At 43.4% G+C, this 19,032-nt stretch overlaps 1 protein-coding gene across 1 annotated transcript; it reads right to left on the reverse strand.

Annotated features, from left to right (window-relative positions):
* Positions 1-5,893: 5,893 nt before the first annotated feature.
* LOC306774696 (galectin-related protein-like) lies at positions 5,894-15,765 on the reverse strand. Its single transcript, XM_079264847.1, has 6 exons — positions 15,672-15,765; positions 12,136-12,171; positions 9,977-10,057; positions 8,031-8,119; positions 6,711-6,891; positions 5,894-6,435 (listed from the first exon to the last, which is right to left on the reverse strand). Exons 1-6 carry the CDS (start codon positions 15,720-15,722, stop codon positions 6,292-6,294), a joined length of 582 nt encoding a protein of 193 aa, XP_079120973.1. The 5' UTR covers positions 15,723-15,765; the 3' UTR covers positions 5,894-6,291.
* Between the last annotated feature and the right edge of the window lie 3,267 nt (positions 15,766-19,032).

Below are 19,032 nucleotides of genomic sequence, written 5' to 3' on the forward strand. Positions count from 1 at the left end.
AACAAATGGATCCATTAGGACTGTCAACAACACACACAACTGACTCTGAACAAACTGTAAATAAATAAATGAAGTTGAGTTTAAGGTCATTAGGATGGAAGAAGCATGAAATTTTTTCACACGCTAAAATTTCAGTTTTTAAAGTTCAAATAAAAGGTTTTTTTTCACCTCAAACTCCACAAAAGCATAAAGAAATGTTTTCTATCACTGCTTTAAATTCACAGCTTCTGATTCTGGCAACAAAAAACAAACTGAAATGTTTTGTTTTTGTCCGTTTGTTTTTATTTTTGTTTGTTTAATATGGCCCATTTTAAAACCAGATTTATGTATTTAGGCTCAGTTCTGTTGTTTCTTTTTTAAGTTTTTCATTTATTAAAGCGCTTCAGCTTCAAACTCAGTTGGTTAAAGTCGGTCTGTTCTTTACTTGTTTGGTTTCTTTTTTTCTTTAAATGTGTTCACATGACTTATTAAAGAAATATTAACATTTTAATTGACATAAAATTGAAATAAAAATAGGAGATGAAACAAGGTTTTAATTATTCCATGTCATGTCTGTTTTCAGATTGTGTAAGAATTTATGATTATCCAGTTATGTTTTGTAATTTTTTTCAAATAATAAACTTTAAATAAATAAATGAATAAATGCTTTTGCTTTGAAACATTTGAATTTTTTTTTTTTGGTAATTTTATTCCAGAAACTAAATTATTTTCTTTCCAAGGTTTATTTATTTGTTTTATTCATTTGTTTATTAACCTTTTTCATATAAATATAATTATTTATTTTTTAAATGCTTTATTATTATTTATTTTGAGTGTTTTGTTAGTGATGATGGAGACTTTTTCCAAACTCAGCCACAGCTTTTTGCACCTCCCGTCCTGCTTCCACGGCTGGTGATGAAAGAAGCTTCCTGCTGTGAATCTGTGTTTTTAAACACGTCTGAAGTTCAGCTGTCAGCAAAAGTTCCACCTCTTCATCAGTCTGCGACGAAGACCAGTCTGTTTACTGTTTTACTCCACTCCTTGTCAGTCAGAAAAGTGCGTAGAAAAGTGAACAAACCTCTGCAGGTTGTTCACGTGTGTCCTGTGTTTGTAAATGACCGTGTAATTTACTTTTCCAGGCTTGTGGCCAAACTTCAGGCTTAGATGGAGACGTTTGGACCTTGTGGACTTAATTTAACTAACAATACTGATGGATTCTGAACAGTATAAACAAGTTAAGTATTTATTTTCATCAAAATGAAGTCACATTGATTAGCTGATGAGCACAACGTGAACTACTGCAATATCTCGATACAACCAGAAATACCCACATAAACACACAGCGAACGGCTGATCGGGCGTGCAGCAGGTCAGCGAACTGTAGCTGTGATGGATTATTGATGAGGAAAGGCAGGAGGTGATAATGGTGGAGCATCTCCATGAAACTGAAGAAGATGAAGGCTGCACACGGTCTGACCTTCATCATTTTTCACTCCAATCACAAACAGCAGCTGAAAAGCTTCATTGATAACTTTGTAACTCAGTTTTGTGTTTGTGTTTACAGCATGTTTGTACATAAAAACGCTTTTAATCTGCTTAATTACACAAATTTAGCACAAATTAATTCACATTATTTTCACAATGAACTAAATGATTTAAAGCTTTTAAGCTTTTTAATTAAAAAAAAGTGAGAGAATTAAATGTGAGATTTTTTGCAGGGATGCTGAAGGACACATCATTCAGCCCCCAGTTTCAGAACTGTAATTCTTTTTTCAACTCAATTCAATTCATTCATTTTTCTAACCGCTTAATCCAATTCAGGGTTGTGGGGAAGCTGGAGCCTATCCCAGCAGTCTTTGGGAAAAAGGCAGGGTACACCCTGGACACCTCACCAGTCCATCACAGGGCCACAACTGCTCACTCCTAGGGGCAATTTAGAGTAATCAATTAACGTAACATCATGTCTTTGGATGGTGGGAGGAAGCCAGAGTACCCAGAGAGAACCCATGCATACATGGGGAGAACATGTAAACTCCACACAGGAAGGCCACTGACCAAACCTCAGCCCAGCCATGGATTGAACCAGTGACCTTCTTGCTGTGAGGCCACAGTGCTGACCACTGTGCCACCGTGCAGCCCTCAATTATTTATACAGCATCAAATCACGGCAATACCATCTCAAGACGCTTTACAGACAGAGAAGAAAACATAATGAAAGCCAATTCATAACAGCCTATATAAGGAAACCAACAGATTGAGTTGAGTCCAACTCAATCTCCCATCCTGAGCAAGCACACTGGCGACAGTGGGAAGGAAAAAACTCCCTTTTAACAGGAAGGAAACCTCCGGCAGAACCCGGCTCAGGACAGGCAGCCATCTGCCTCTGCTGTGTGGGGGGAAGAGGACAGAAAGACAACAGACAACAGGAACTGCTACTCCCGGCCAGGGAGACCTGCTGAGACAGGAGACATACATGTTAATGATGCAACACTGTTATGGGGGGGGGATAAATGATAGAGATAAAGAGAAAGAAGCTCAGTGTATCAGGAAATGTCCCTCAGCAGTCTAAACCTATAGCAGCTTTTTTTCCAGACATGAGAGAATGCAACTTTGTCTGGCCACACATAACCCAGAACTAACCCCCAAACCTAACCCTCCAAGATCTTTCTATTCATTCATTCATTCATTCATTCATTATCCCAACCGCTTGATCCAATGAAGGGTCGCAGGGAAGCTGGAGCCTATCCCAGCAGTCTTTGGGCGAAAGGCAGGGATGAAAAATCCTTCAGATTAATTCATTTCCCACCCATTTTATCTGGTTTATGGGACGAAAGGCAGTAAAAAATATTGGATAGGTTGCAGTCAGTGTCAGAAGACCAACCGCCATGTATTCTCCTCATTACATGATTATCTTCTGACTGTGTGCTTAGATGTTTATCTGACGCCAGCATACTCAGGATTTAGTCATGTTTAAGCAGAGAAAGGACTTCTTTACTGTTTGGAATCACCAAGAAAATTATTCCACTAAGAATCTTTGAGAAAAGAAAGTGATGATCAGAAGAAACTTGAGCCTGAAAACCTTTCCTGACAAAGACTTGGCTGGTTGGAGTCCGATGGGAGACCCGTGTGGATGTAAAACTCTCTGTTAGCCTCAGTGTTAGCACACTGCTAACTCTTTTGCGGTTGTGCAAACACATCAACATGTGAAGAACTTTTTCACATCTTTCAGCAGTTTATTCAGAACATCAGTAAGATGAGCCGCATAACGTTGCAGGATACGTCTGAGTCCTTATTTTGCTGTTCAGTAGAAGCTAAATGCAGCTAGTTAAAGCTAACCAGCTCCAGACCAAAGCTAACATGATTCCCGAAACATTTAACGGAAACTGGGTTGGTTTGCAGCAAAAAAAAGCATTTCTTATGACTCAGGTAAATATCAGAGGTAGCAGAACGATCAGCAAAGTGGTCTACAGACACGTCTCCAAAATAACGATGAACACTTTGATTATGCAACAGAGTTTACGAGAAGTCGAAGGTTGAGCGCCTCTAGTGGCCAAAAGTTACACTGCATCACTTTTAAAAGTACAACTATAAACTAAAAAATGTGACAAATTAAAAAACACAATAAAAAAACACAATAACAATAAAATTAAAAGACAACAACACATTGACCTACTGGAAGCGGTACGGTAGCTACCTGGGTGATGATTGGACGCAGTTGTCCAATCAGCAAGTTTTCATGTCGGCCACTGGTTATTTTTTAATTTATTTAATTATTAATTTAATTATCCTGTCTTTTCAAAACGTCTGTCATTGTTTGGGCTTTTGTTTTTGTTTCATTTCGCAGCTGTGAATCCTGTCGAGCCTTGTTTCCTGTTCATCAGTTCACCTGGATCCGTTTAGCTCATCAATTCCACCTGTGTCTCGTTGTTTTCCCTGCATTTGGTTTCTGTTTTAACTGGTTTCATTGTGTTTGTCGGTTTCTGGCGCGTTCCTGGTCACGCCTTCTATTTATTGAAACAATATTGTCAGCACTTCCTGCCTCTCTGTTCCCCACATCTCCACAATCCTTAACAGTGTCATTGTTTTCAATTTGTCATTGTATTTTTTTATTTTTATTTTGTGTTTTTTGTTGTGTTTAGCACATCAGGGCCATCATATATATTAGCAATAATAAAATAGCAGCTAAAACAAACAAACAACTGTTTATTTATCACGATCTCCGTAGGGATGGGAACTCATTCCCGTGTTTCAGGAGCAACACTTTCAGTCTTGGCCCAGTTAAAACCATTATGATGATAGTCTTATAATCCCTGAATCGACACATGAAATTAAATCGTAACGATGAAGTGCGTTGTTTGACTGAAAGCGTGTGTGATGTGTTGCCTCCTGCACATCATGCCGGTCGCTGAAACTTTGCCCCCACCTTGTGGGCATGAGTGGACCATGGCGACGTTTCCACACTCATTCATAATGTCATGTTTTAGTGTTTCCCTGCTACAACACACTTGATTCATATAAAAAGGTTCTGCACCCGCCTGGTAATGAGCATTGATGTGGATCAGGTGTGTTGCAGCAGGGAAACACTGAAACCAGCAGGATGGCAGCGCACGAGAACCGGAGCCGGTGACTGCTGTCCATAACTGGTGAAAACTGAAATATTTCGTCTGACGCCACAGAAAAACCATCTTTCTTGTGTTTATTGATCAGAATTTATTTAGTTTGATCTGTTTCAAATGTGACAGAAAGTTAGAAGCACAAAAGCCAGCCAGATGTCAGAAATCAGTAAAATAAAAATAAAAAACCTGCGTTTCACGTCCAGATGCTCAACGTGGCCCGACTGGGTGACCTCTGACCCCTGCCCGTCTCCAGTCCTTCACAGGGTCCGAATGGAGGCTGGAACAGGGTTTCCATCTGGTTCTTCCTTTTAAAGAAGTTTGTTCATTTTTTTATTTATGATGCATTTACTGTGCTTTGTCCATGCGGCAGAAACGTTTTTTAACCCCAAAAACAACAACAAAAGTTTTATTTAGGGCTTTGAAGAGACTTTGATCGAATGGATTTCTACGTTTCTGATACAGATTTCTGTCTGGAGGAGTGTTGATCCAGATGGCAGCACAACGTCACACTTTCAGGACTGAGGTAGGCGTCGCATGTTTCACATCCAGCGATGAGTTTCATTGGCTGAAAAGTTCCTTCAGCACGAATCACAAAAGCTGACTTCACATCAACGTATCATATAAGATCTGACCGACGTTAAAGAGATCCATAAAAAATCCAGAGAAAAATGTCACCTTGTGAAAAGCTGCTGTAAAAATACACATCATTTTTTCCTCATATATTTACATATTGTATAATTATAATTATCATGCTCAGCTTTTAAATCATTTTGTGTCAAAACCTGTTTACTGAAATAAATGGAAAAATTAAGTAATTTACAAAACATTTTTTTCATTTAGTATTTGCTTATAACTCTAATCCAACCCCAGGATGGGTCAGTTATTGGCAGAAATATATTTACTGGTTTTCATCTGTTGTTTTTTCTTTACAGTTTGTCTGAAATATGTCTGAAATATCAAATAATAAATCTAATTTGTAGTTTTAAAACTTAAACAAACACCAGTTTGTTTACATTTTTTGCTTCTTTGTTAACAAAACTGATTTTTTATGTAAAAGAAAAAGTGAAAAAATGAAAATAACTACATTTAATTGCTTTGCATGCTTTGAACATTTTGATGGACAAATGTGCAAAATGTACTTTTAACATGAAGAAATGCATTGGTTTTTGATTTGATCCATGTGGCCTTTACACTGGTTTTAATGGGGCATTTAGGTGTCTAAGTTTTAGTGTAACTTTGCCATTTCAGACAAAAAATAAAATCTAAAGTAAACCAAAAGAGGTTTTTTTGGGGGGGAAATTATAGCTGCATTAAGTTAACACATCCAAAATGATAAATACCATCAAAATGACACAAAATCAGATATTTACAATTAAATCCATTCAGTAACAAATAATAACAATGAAAATTAATTATTAAAAAAGATTCTCAACATTTTTTCTGTCTCACCTGCAGAAGAAAATATGATTCATGATCCAAAGATGTGAAACTAAAAACTTCATGTGGAGTTTGGAGGAAACGACGAGGCACATTTCAGCACAAACATATAGAAAAATATGATGCGCTGAATATTTGTGTGGAAGTGGTGCGATTGGATTGTCAGCAGCGGCGTTGGTTACGAAGTGTTGACTCAGTCCTGCATCTCATCTCAGCGCAGTTTGGCCCCCGAGCTGGAAATGTTGTGGACTCCTGCGCTTCAAGCCAGTTTCGTGACGCTTAAGCTGCCTTTAATCCACAAGGTGTCGATGTCGCCGAGCGGCGTCAGTCTGTGGGGAAAGTCGAACAGCTGCTGGCCGTCCACAAACACACGAAACCTGCTTTGTTCACAGTGAAGCTCGATCTGTCAGAGAGAGAGGAGACATGATGGAGACTGATCAGTATTCCTGCTCATGTTTCTTTATTTTCATTCATCTCTGAACATTTTGTGAGAAATTTCCTGTTTGTCTCCTCCGACTTTCTGGTCGGCGTCGCTACTTGCTTTGGTGTTTATTGATCTGATTTAAACTGTAAAAACCTTTCTAATAAATCAGTTATTTATGTTGAACTTATTGTTTCTGTAGCAGGAAATCTCCTTTCCAGGATTAATAAGTTCTTATTTATCTCTGATGTTCGTACCTTGAAGGGCTGGTCCCTGATGAAGGGGAAGAAAGGAACAGCTTTTTCAGCCTCTCCCCAGGATCCAGACACACACGCCCTTCGCAGAACCTGCTGGTCCCTGAACCGAACGCACAGCTCCAGGGCCACGTTAGGAGGAGGCTCCCTGGTCCCGGGGCCACATGTCAGGGCGATGTAGAACCTAGCAGAAGGCCAGGCTGTCAGAAAGCAGAAGAAAAACAGTCCAACATGCAGTTCCACCGTTACATAAAGCTGCTTTTTAACCCTGAACTGGCAACCTGTCATTTCAGCTTGGTGTTTGGAAGCAGGACCACTTTGGCTCCGTTAGTCTGGCAGGCATCGTGAGGGCCAGATTTCATTCGCCAGCCTGGCCTGGATCATGTGAAGGAGTTTTTAGCAACACTGTATGTCTAGGCCAAACCTGAGCCAAACAAAAATGGACACTTGGGCCAAACATTTTAGCAATCTGGATGATAAACAACACATAAATCCTGATTATTTTTGCTGTTTTCAGGCCAAATCAATAGTTTATCTCTTACAAGCTTTGAATTTTCTGTCCATTAGTTCTTGGTGAAGGTGTTATAGGCAGTCAGGGAAACTGGGGAACTCCAGGTGGAACAAAGTGCTTCCAGTTCTGTACGTTTTGAACAAGTTGAGTCCAAACCAGAAGCCCAACTCTCCAGTTGCATGTTTAGTCTGAGCAGCACCTGAATACTTATAAGTTGTGGAAAAACCTGCAGAATTTATTGCCTAAAACTCTCCCGAGTGAAAAGCAGTTGGCATGTTTTGTATCAGAGGAGTGTTGCGATACTCAGACATTTATCTGAGTTCTGTAGTGTGTCTTTAAAAAAGTGAGAAATGAGATATTCAGATATTTCTAAATTCTGGAAAAATTCACATTTGTTTAGTGGTATCATTAAATCTGCATTCGACAGATGAATGAATGTCTCTGACCTTTAACAGCATTAAATCTCTCATGAGGAAATGAGTCAGAGCTTAAAGCTACAGCTTAAAACTCTTCTGAATCATTTTAATGTTGCACTGACATGAACTTCAGACATTCCTGGAGACATTGATGCTCTGCAGCATCCAGCAGCTCATTGATCCAGCCTGGAGCATCCTGAGACGGCTAAGTTTCACTTTACTGCTCCGCATCGCAACCGGATATCAATACTGAACCTCCTAACCTTCGTCAGGCTGAAAGTTCAGTAAAGTGGACTTTCAGAGAAAAGAGCTAACGAGAAGAAAAGGAATAAGAAATACTGAGCTGACAAGAAAGGATTGATAAATGAAGTAGAATTTATATAAAAACCTTCTCACCGGTCAGGACGGGAGTCCACAACTCCCACCACTACAATCTTCTTCCCAGGCTTCATTCCTCCGGAGATTTCCCCTCTGAACGGCACCATCTAAACACAAACATCTGCATTATCATAACTAACAGTCATAGTACAATTTATTTACATGCCTTTCAAGAGCTAAGAGATGCTTTACAAAATAAAAGATAACAAGCACAAAGAAACCTAATATAGACTGAAATAAGAGCAGTTAATAAAGAAGAAACAAATGACACAAATAACAGGTTTTTTATGTGATCAAACTAAACAGGCTTCCAGCTGGGATTGGAAGGTGGCTGGGTCTGTGTAGTCCCAGATGGAAGACAGTTCCCAGGGGGTGGGGGTGACAGAAAAGGCCCCCCAGGTTCAGGGCACAGTTCTGGTACAGTCGGGAGGTTTGCATCAGAGCAGAGGGTACCAGAAGGGGTGTGGAAGAGAACAAACCAGAGAAGAAGAGGAACAGGAAGAAGACGTCGCAGAAACAACAAAAAAAAAAGCACTAGAAACAGTAGAGAACAGCAGAAACGTAGCGGTTTTATTCTTCTTCTGGGGTTTCTGGACAGCCGTAAACAGGTTTATAGTGTTGCATTTCCACTGGCAACCCGTGTCAAAACACAGACATGACCTCTGAACTCAGCACTACCCCCTAGTGGATGAACTGGTTTTACAACCATAATGTAAAAAAGTACAATGACGGAGACGTATGACTCCGTTTGAAACGGATGTTCCCGTTTACGTAGGTAAGGCAGCAGAAATGGAGCTTCAGCAGGATGTGTTGAAGCTGTGAGTGAAAGAGAGACAGACGGAGACGGGCGATGTTTTTAAGATGGTGGAGGAGGTTTTAAGGTCATGGATGAAGGTGAGTTTAATGTCAAAAGGCGGAGTTTAATATGAGAGGTGTAGAGGTGATGGAATCATAACTAATTATAAAATTTACTGGAGTTTCAGAAAATGGTTTTTAGTATCAGACAATTAGAAAGAGATGATGGTCTCAGAGTTGATCATGTAAAGCAGGGTATCATCAGCGTAGCAGCAAAACTGGAGACTGTGATGATGTACGATCTGACCAAGGAGGACAAGGAGGAGGATGAAGAGTAAAGGCCCAAGCATCGAGCCTTGGGGGACACCTTAGGACAGAAGAGGAGCAGTTATCGACTGATACAAACTGCTTCCGGCTGCATGACAGGAAGTCTGCCAGGTGAGGGAGGAAGCAGGGATGTCGGGAGGGGACTGTAGTCGGGGGGTAGCATGGAAAGACCGATGACAGTGAGATCCAGAAGGTGAGGATGGAACAAAAAGAGAGGAGGAGGCCTCTGGTGACTTTGAGGAGGGATGTTTCAGTGCAGTCCAGATGGGATCTGTTCTTACAGTTTGCTTTGGTTTGGGAACAATAATAATTCATTCCTGGTCTAACCAGATGAAAATAAAACATAGACATATCAACATGAGGATATTAGACTCAGTTATCGTAAAATCCCATTATAATACAGTCTTTTTGTACAGACAGTAATGGTAGATATTTCCTACTGTTTCCCAGAACTCCCAGCATGACTATGACCACAAACAGATGTCTTTCATCACATGGACGTAGCATAATGACCACAAACCATCTAAAAAAAGCCCCAGAAGAACTTTAATAAACACAAAACAACCAGTGATGGACACAAAGCCTCTTCAGGAAGCTGCAAAGTAACACAAAGAGTCACAAAACATCTTGGATTAAAAAACCCAACAAAATTATAAATAAATGATAAAAACTCTACCTTCTGAGTTGATACGTCTGATGTTTGGCTTCTAAACAAAAGAAAAATGCTGCTTTTTCCCTGTTTTATTGTCTGTTTCTAATTAGACCCAACGGTGTTGGCTGACCCTCACCATTCAGGGTTGGTTAATCTGGTTATAATGAGTTAACTAAATGTTCTGGATTACCAGTTTCCTGTCAGCTTCTCGCTCAGGACAGCGGCTGGTGGGTTTGCTCTGATTGGTCTCTCTCTGTGGAAAGCTCCATCTCTGAAAGGACAAAACACAACATGATGATTTCATCGCGTCACATCCGTCCTGCGTCTGACAACCGTATCAGGTTAAACCTCAGACATTCGTCCAGCCATGTGCGGGCTGCGGGACGTCACTTGTCCTGTGAGCAACACGTGCTCTGTGGAAGCTTGGACAAAACCGGAAGTGGGTGGACCTTCAAAATAAAAGATTTTTACTAAAGTTTTTACCAAACTAAGATGAATCCTAGCCGAAGCTAAATTCCCATCTGATGTGTCAGTAACCAGCAGGAATCCAGTCCGACCAACATGTTGCAGATCTTCTATTAGTCTGTTGTGGATCTGCTGGGGCGGTACCATCAGAACCAGACACAACTGGTCCAGAAAGCTGCTTCTGTGCTTGGAGTAACTCTGGAGCCGCTGGAGCTGATTGTCCAAAGAAGAATGCTGCACAAGCTGATGAAGATGATGGAGGATTCTTCACACCCTCTCCACAACACAGTGATGAAACAACAAAGTGTGTTCAGTGAGAGGGTTCTTCAGGTCCGATGTAAGACTGAAAGATTCCTGCCAGCAGCCATCAGCCTCCGGAACAAGACCATCTCTAATTAATTATCTGCTACAACACTGGAGTTCCCTTTGGGGATTAATAAAGTATTAAAATAAAGTAAAAATAAAGTGGATATTTAAAATTTACCTGCTGTTTAAAACAAGACATTTTATAAATCATGGCACATTTTCTGGTGACCTGCAGCACAGATATACTGGGAACCAACGATAACAGGATGGATTTTATGCTTGAAAACCTGTTAAACATTATATTTTCACAAAACACATCTACATCTCCTGAGTCTGCATGTACGGGACCCAACTGTCCAGGTTCTGCTCATTGCTCTTATAGTTATGGGTAGTCTAGTCATCCATTACTTATGTAGCAATGTGGATGTTACCTGATGCACTGAGAAGTACCTCGCTCTATTTCTCTAATATATTAATGTATAAATATATGCCATTATTGCCGTCTCTAACTTATTTCTCCTTTTTTCCGCAGGTCTTCCTGAATAAGTGCAGTTGTACATGTTGATCTGTCTTTCCTGTCCTCTCCACCCCAACCAGTCGAGGCAGATGGCTGCCCTCCCTGAGCCGGGTTCTGCCGGAGGTTTTCTTCCTGTTAAAGGGGAGTTTTTTCCTTCCCACTGTCGCCTCGTGCAGCTCAGGATGGAGGATTGGATCCAAGTCATGACTCAATCAGTTGGTTTCTGTTATAGGATATGTATGAACTGGCCTGAAATGATGTGGATGTAAAGTGTCCTGAGACAACATTGTTATGAAGTGGCGCTGTACAAATAAAGTTGAATTTAACTGAATTGAATTGAAAACATACCCAAAAATCAGAATTACTCTACTAATGAGGTTCATTTTAATGTTCTCCGTGTGTTGGGAGATATCATTACTCGTTTTACTATCAGTATGTGTCTGTTCTGCCTCAGGATTTTCCGACGAAACTGAAGAAATGTGAATTTTTCTCGTATCTGACAGAAGATAACATGATGATAACAATAATTCTTTACATGCAGATGTCACTGATCATATCCAGCAACTAAACATCAATGTCTGCATGGAAATGGACCTTCAGTGAACATCAGGGTCTGAACTTTAAGCAACAGTTTTTCTGTTTTACAATGTTTTTATAGAAGCTGTTATTTTTCAGCCCCTACCAGATCGATCAGTTTGAAAAGGTTGAATGATCCAGTTATGTAAAACAAGTTTGGTTACTTAAATGCGGCAAGTTTCCTGTCGGCTGTGAATTAAATGATTTATTCCATAATTTCCTCTCTTTAGTGTTGTGTTTTATCAGCTGTGAGTGTTTCCAACCTGCCGTAGTCGTCACAACGCCGAGGTCTTTTACTGCTCAGTTCAGTCAGGAAGTTTTCCTCATTTTGGACCAACTTGACACAAGTTGGTCCAAAATGGTTTCAGGTTGTGTCTGAACTTGTACCTGAGCTCAGAGGAAAGCATCCTGACGCAGTTTTTCAGCCGTTTCTGTCGGTGTGTTGCTGATTGTCTGCAAGCTGGTGCTGAGTTGCGTAACCTTACCTTCCTGCCCTGCCGGTGTGATTCAGCCATGTTCATCTGCAGGAAGCAAACAGCAGAGGAATGAGCTGCAGATCCAGTTCAGCAACTGAAGCAGCGCTGACGTAAAGCGCCAACCTGCCTGATTACCCTGCAGCACACACACACCATGGCTCTAATCAGCTGCCTCTGCGTGGCTTTCCCTCTCGCTCAGGTCACCAACAAGCAGACTCATTGTTAGGCTCCAACTGCAGGCAACTCCCCGCAGCCCTCCCCCTCAGCAGCACACAACTTCTACACCTTTCATTTCCGCCTCAGTCAGCATGCCGCTCAGAATTTCTTTAATGGCAACAATTCCTGCAAATGTGCTTAAAACAGTCCTGCAACACCTGCACAGGAAAGGTGTTTGATGCTTTTACAGCAGGAAAACACTCATACTTCAGATAGAAAGAAGAATAAACCTAAATAATACAAACAAAAAGCAGCATTTCTGTGAACAAGCTGATCTATGAGAGCAGAGTCTGCCTCATTAATGACCATGCTTTCATTATAACACTAACAAACATGTCCACCCGCAGGAAGAAGCTCAGCGCTTCTTTTAAACTTAAGGCAAGTTGATTCCTACAGCACAACAACAGGCTGATTCAAAGTGTTTTACAGAGACAATAAAACATTAGAAAAACATAGAAGCATAATTTAAAAGTGAAAACAAGAAAGCAAAGGAAAAGAATTAACATGAAGTAAAGAAACATGCAGGTCTGGAAGTGGAATGAACTCAAAAGAACTGAGTAAAAACTTCTGAAAAGCAGCAGAGAACAGGCCTTTAACCCGGATTGAAATAAACTGAGAGTTTCAGCTGATCTGAGGCTTTCTGGTAGGTTTAAACTGGGACAGGAGGTCTCTGATGGACTTTGGTCCTGAACCATTCAGAGCTTTATAGACCAGCAGCAGAACTTCTATCCAGGAAGTCTATCCTCTGGTGGACAGGCAGCCAGTATAATGACTCAGAACTGGACTGATGTGGTCTAGTTTCCTGGCTTTAGTGAGGACTGGAGCAGCAGAGTCCTGAAAAAGCTGCAGGAATGATAGATTTTATAGGAAGACCCATAAAAACACGTTTACTGTAAACAAGTCCACTAAAGATGAAAGCCTGGACCAGGTTTTCCAGGTCCTGCTGGGACATCAGATCTTTTATCCTTCATTTATTCTTAAGGTGATAGTAAGCCGACTTTGTTATTCCCTTAATGTGGTTTTCAATAATCAAGTCTGAGTCCATGGCTACACCCAGATTTCTGGTCCGGTTGGTGGTTTTTAGGTCTGATTCCATGGCTACACCCAGATTTCTGGTCCGGTTGGTGGTTTTTAGGTCTGATTCCATGGCTACACCCAGATTTCTGGTCCGGTTGGTGGTTTTTAGGTCCGAGTCCATGGCTACACCCAGATTTCTGGTCCGGTTGGTGGTTTTTAGGTCCGAGTCCATGGCTACACCCAGATTTCTGGTCCGGTTGGTGGTTTTTAGGTCCGAGTCCATGGCTACACCCAGATTTCTGGTCCGGTTGGTGGTTTTTAGGTCCGAGTCCATGGCTACACCCAGATTTCTGGTCCGGTTGGTGGTTTTTAGGTCCGAGTCCATGGCTACACCCAGATTTCTGGTCCGGTTGGTGGTTTTTAGGTCCGAGTCCATGGCTACACCCAGATTTCTGGTCCGGTTGGTGGTTTTTAGGTCCGAGTCCATGGCTACACCCAGATTTCTGGTCCGGTTGGTGGTTTTTAGGTCCGAGTCCATGGCTACACCCAGATTTCTGGTCCAGTTGGTGGTTTTTAGGTCCGAGTCCATGGCTACACCCAGATTTCTGGTCCGGTTGGTGGTTTTTAGGCATGATTCCATGGCTACACCCAGATTTCTGGTCTGGTTGGTGGTTTTTAGGTCCGAGTCCATGGCTACACCCAGATTTCTGGTCCGGTTGGTGGTTTTTAGGTCCGAGTCCATGGCTACACCCAGATTTCTGGTCCGGTTGGTGGTTTTTAGGTCCGAGTCCATGGCTACACCCAGATTTCTGGTCCGGTTGGTGGTTTTTAGGTCCGAGTCCATGGCTACACCCAGATTTCTGGTCCGGTTGGTGGTTTTTAGGTCCGAGTCCATGGCTACACCCAGATTTCTGGTCCGGTTGGTGGTTTTTAGGTCTGAGTCCATGGCTACACCCAGATTTCTGGTCCGGTTGGCGGTTTTTAGGTCTGAGTCCATGGCTACACCCAGATTTCTGGTCCGGTTGGTGGTTTTTAGGTCCGAGTCCATGGCTACACCCAGATTTCTGGTCCGCTTGGTGGTTTTTAGGTCCGAGTCCATGGCTACACCCAGATTTCTGGTCCGGTTGGTGGTTTTTAGGTCCGAGTCCATGGCTACACCCAGATTTCTGGTCCGGTTGGTGGTTTTTAGGTCCGAGTCCATGGCTACACCCAGATTTCTGGTCCGGTTGGTGGTTTTTAGGTCCGAGTCCATGGCTACACCCAGATTTCTGGTCCGGTTGGCGGTTTTTAGGTCCGAGTCCATGGCTACACCCAGATTTCTGGTCCGGTTGGCGGTTTTTAGGTCCGAGTCCATGGCTACACCCAGATTTCTGGTCCGGTTGGCGGTTTTTAGGTCCGAGTCCATGGCTACACCCAGATTTCTGGTCCGGTTGGCGGTTTTTAGGTCCGAGTCCATGGCTACACCCAGATTTCTGGTCCGGTTGGCGGTTTTTAGGTCCGAGTCCATGGCTACACCCAGATTTCTGGTCCGGTTGGCGGTTTTTAGGTCCGAGTCCATGGCTACACCCAGATTTCTGGTCCGGTTGGCGGTTTTTAGGTCAGAGTCCATGGCTACACCCAGATTTCTGGTCCGGTTGGTGGTTTTTAGGTCCGAGTCCATGGCTACACCCAGATTTCTGGTCCGGTTGGTGGTTTTTAGGTCCGAGTCCATGGCTACACCCAGATTTCTGGTCCGGTTGGTGGTTTTTAGGTCCGAGTCCATGGCTACACCCAGATTTCTGGTCCGGTTGGCGGTTTTTAGGTCCGATTCCATGGCTACACCCAGATTTCTGGTCCGGTTGGCGGTTTTTAGGTCCGAGTCCATGGCTACACCCAGATTTCTGGTCCGGTTGGCGGTTTTTAGGTGTATAGAATGTCGTTTCTCCTTTGCTCCAAAGACAATCACCTCGGTTCTGTTTTTGGTTAACTGAGTCGTTTTTCTGAAGTGCAACGTACATATTGGTTGCAGCTTCTGCAAAGCCAGCAGAGCTCACAGACAAAATGTCTTAATGTTTCCATGTCAAACATGCTGACAGCAGTTTTCAGATCTTTTTTTTTTTTTACAAAGTTTTGCAAACTGGTGTGTGACAACGATGCCATGAATGCTGGAAGCAGCCAGACTGCAACAGGTTAAAACACATCTGCACCTGGAATCCTGATCCTGGCGGTCAGACCAAGGTGCAGTCTGGTTCAGCAGCTAAACGGCCAGCGTGCAGGAAAGCCGAGGAATCATCGCAGACCGCTTCTCAGATGTCAGATATAAAAAAACTCACCAAGTCAGCAGAGGGACGAAGAGTTTTCTGTCTGAGGTTTCCACATCTCATCTCAGTGAAGAGGAGAAAGCTCAGCGACCCTGTTGAAACTTTCCATTTTGCTTTCCGCACCGAGAGAAAGAATGGGAGGAAGCAGGAGGTCGAAGGAAAAGGGCTGAGCTGATGTGAGGAAACCGGCAGCAGAACTACGTCAGCGGGGAGACCTCATGTGTCTCTGATCTGCAGCTGCCGAGGAAAAACCAGCTCCTAGTCTGTGGCTGAGACTCCGTCAGGGAGATGCAGACTGACAGGATGGTGGAACGACAACGGGAAGTCCAGTCAGCTCTGGTTCCATCCAACCATCATCTCTAACCCGTCCAGCCTGGAAGCAGATGGTCTCCAGCAGCAGAAGACCACAGCGGGTTCCCTCCTGTCAGTAAGAACAGGAAACTGAGGCTACAATTCACACAGACTCACCAGAACTGGACAATAGAAGATGGAGAAACGTTGCTGGTCTGATGAGTCTCCAGTTCAGCTCCACATTCACATGGTAGGATCAGAATCTGCTGGAAACATCATGACAACATGGATCCATCCTGCTGTCAGGATCAACGCTTCAGGCTGCTGCTGGTGGAATGGTGGGGGGAGGTTTTCTGGTCCCACTTTGGTCCCCTTAGTACCAGTATGACCTGGTTTAACCTCCACAGCCTACCTGAGTCCTGCTGCTGACCATGTCCATCCCTTTCTGAGCACAGTGTAGCATCTTCTGATGGAAACTTCCAGCAGGATGATGCACCATGTCACAAAGCTCACATCATCTCCACCATGACGATGAGTTCACTGTCCTCCAACGGCTCCACAGTCACCAGATCTACATCCGGAGGGAAAACTTCTGTCACCATGCTACTGATCCAGCTGCCCGTTACTTACAGAACAAAATCCTGGTTCTGACTTGTAGAGCGCTACACGACCAAGCTGCAGGCTGTTATGATCTGTTAAAGCCGGATGTTCCCAGCAGGTCCCTGAGATCCGCTGACCAGGCTCTGCTGGCGGTTTTACTCCTCTTCCTCTCAGCCTGAGATCATCCGAGTCAGTGATCTTTTAAAAAGCAGCTTAAGACACATCTTTTTAATATTACTTTTATTTAAGTTTTCTTTATGTTGTTTTAAAGTTTTAGTGTTTTGGTGTGAAGCGCTTTGTGATGTTTATCTTGGAAGCTGCCAAATAAATAAACCTTTCCTTCCTTCGTAGATGGGATTCAGTTTGTCTGATGAGGGGAGTCCGTCCAGGTGGTCAGGATTACACACATGTAGAAATGTACACATATGTACATCCAAAATAACTTCCAGATTTGGAAAGTTACTCTGATCATGATTGGAAATGATTTGCTTCCAGATGGGGGACATTTTACGGCTCCACGCTGATCTGGAGGCTGGAATTAAAGTATAAATTACATAAAAACAACGTAGATAAAAGACGCGTTTATGTGTACGTCAGATTTCATGCAGAAAACAATTGAAAGTGTTTGACATAAAACATTAAAAGCAGCGTGCAGGAGGCATGAAAGGGACATTTCTGTTACTACCGGTGTGTCATGACCTCCGCTGATGAGCCGACTCCAAGCTGCAGTTTAAAGCAGCTTTAATGTTTTGTCTTTTACACATAAATATCTTCTTTATTCTAAGTTTTATTCTGGTTTTAGACATTTAACAGCAACATGAACTACCTGTACTTTGTGTTTCTGTAGTTTTGGGTGAAATGTTTTGGGTACCTTCCCTACTTTGTCGGGGAAAACAGCAACTTGAAGGTTGTTAGTGATCTAGCAATTCTAATAATTCAGCCATTATCTCACCGATTTCTGTAACTCAGCTTTTTGTTATGGAACCTCATCAAGCCACCAGCTCTTCTATGCTACGCCGATCCACCGTCCTCAGCAGGGGAGGGAGAAGACGGAGGAGCAGGAGAGAAACTCCTGTTTATCGTGTTGTGAATCCATGTTTATGGTTTCCACTAAGTAGAGAGTAGGAAGAAGGGCCTGGGAGGACGGTGCAGGGTTGACTTTATTAGACGACAGCAGCGTACAAACACTAGGTGTGTTTCCATTACGCCGAGAACTGTGCAAAACCAAAATATCGCAATAAAAACCGCCAGTGGAAACATTTACACTCTGAAAAGTCTCAGATTGCGTTTACGTGTTCTTGGCCGTGACGTGGGGCGGTCATGTGACCAGTTCATTTCCAGTAAAGACGCAGGGTGGAACAAACAACGGTGGATTTCAGAGTTTTAGAAAACAAAATGAGGAAGAAAAGCTTCGAAAAGTCGTCGCAAATTCTCTGCAACAAGTAGAAAATCCCAAAATAACGCTACATGGCTAGCTTGCATACGCCGCAATGGGAAATCTTGTTCGAAACTTTAGGCTAATGTGCGAAACACCATCCATCCATCCATCTTCTGCTGCTTATTCGTGGTCGGGTCGCCCAGACTTCCCTCTCCCCAGCCACATCTGCCAACTCTGCGGGGGGATCCCGAGGCGTTCCCAGGCCAGCCGAGAGATATAATCCCTCCAGCGTGTCCTGGGTCTTCCCCGGGGTCTCCTCCCAGAGGGACGTGCCTGGAACACCTCACCAGGGAGGTCCAGGAGGCATCCTGACCAGATGCCCGAGCCACCTCAACTGGTTCCTCTCGATGCGGAGGAGCAGCGGCTCTACTCTGATCTCCTCCCGGATGACCGAGCTCCTCACCCTATCTCTAAGGGAGAGCCCGGCCACCCTGCGGAGGAAACTCATTTCAGCCGCCTGTATCTGATCTGGTTCTGCAGACGCCGCACCGATCTGTCTGTCAACTAAGTCCAGACGACCATGGGCGGAAATGCTCGCTTGCCTGGATGCGGGTCACTGGTTCCCCCCTCTGGAGTCAGGCCTGGGGGTGGGGTACGAGAGCAGGCGTCTGGCCGGGCCTTTGCCCGTGGGACCCGGTCGGGCTCAGCCCTACAGGGTTACATGGGCCCCACCTCCCGTGGGCTCACCATCTGCTGGAGGAGCCGTAGGGGTCGGGTGCAATGTGAACTGGGCGGCAGCAAGAGCCTGGCGGTCCGATCCCCGGCTGCAGAAACCGTCTCTAGGCACGTGCTAAACACTGTTTAATGAAAACCTACAAATATCTTTTTTTTTATTTTGCAAAGTCTTAAAGTTTGTTTTCAGATCAGACGTGGTCGTCTTTCCTTCTGGTGGGCCAGTCTCGGCTCAACATGCAGCAGTCCCAGTCCAGCTGGGTCCGACCCAGTAGAGACCAGACTGAGCTGCAGGTGGAACCTGAACTGAGATGTTTAATGACACTCTGGTTCAGGAGGAACTTTGCTGAGAAATGATCCTGCAGGAGCTTC

This window comes from Telmatherina bonti (genome assembly GCF_933228915.1).
Source record: "Telmatherina bonti genome assembly, chromosome: 3".
NCBI classification, from domain to species: Eukaryota; Metazoa; Chordata; class Actinopteri; order Atheriniformes; family Telmatherinidae; genus Telmatherina; species Telmatherina bonti.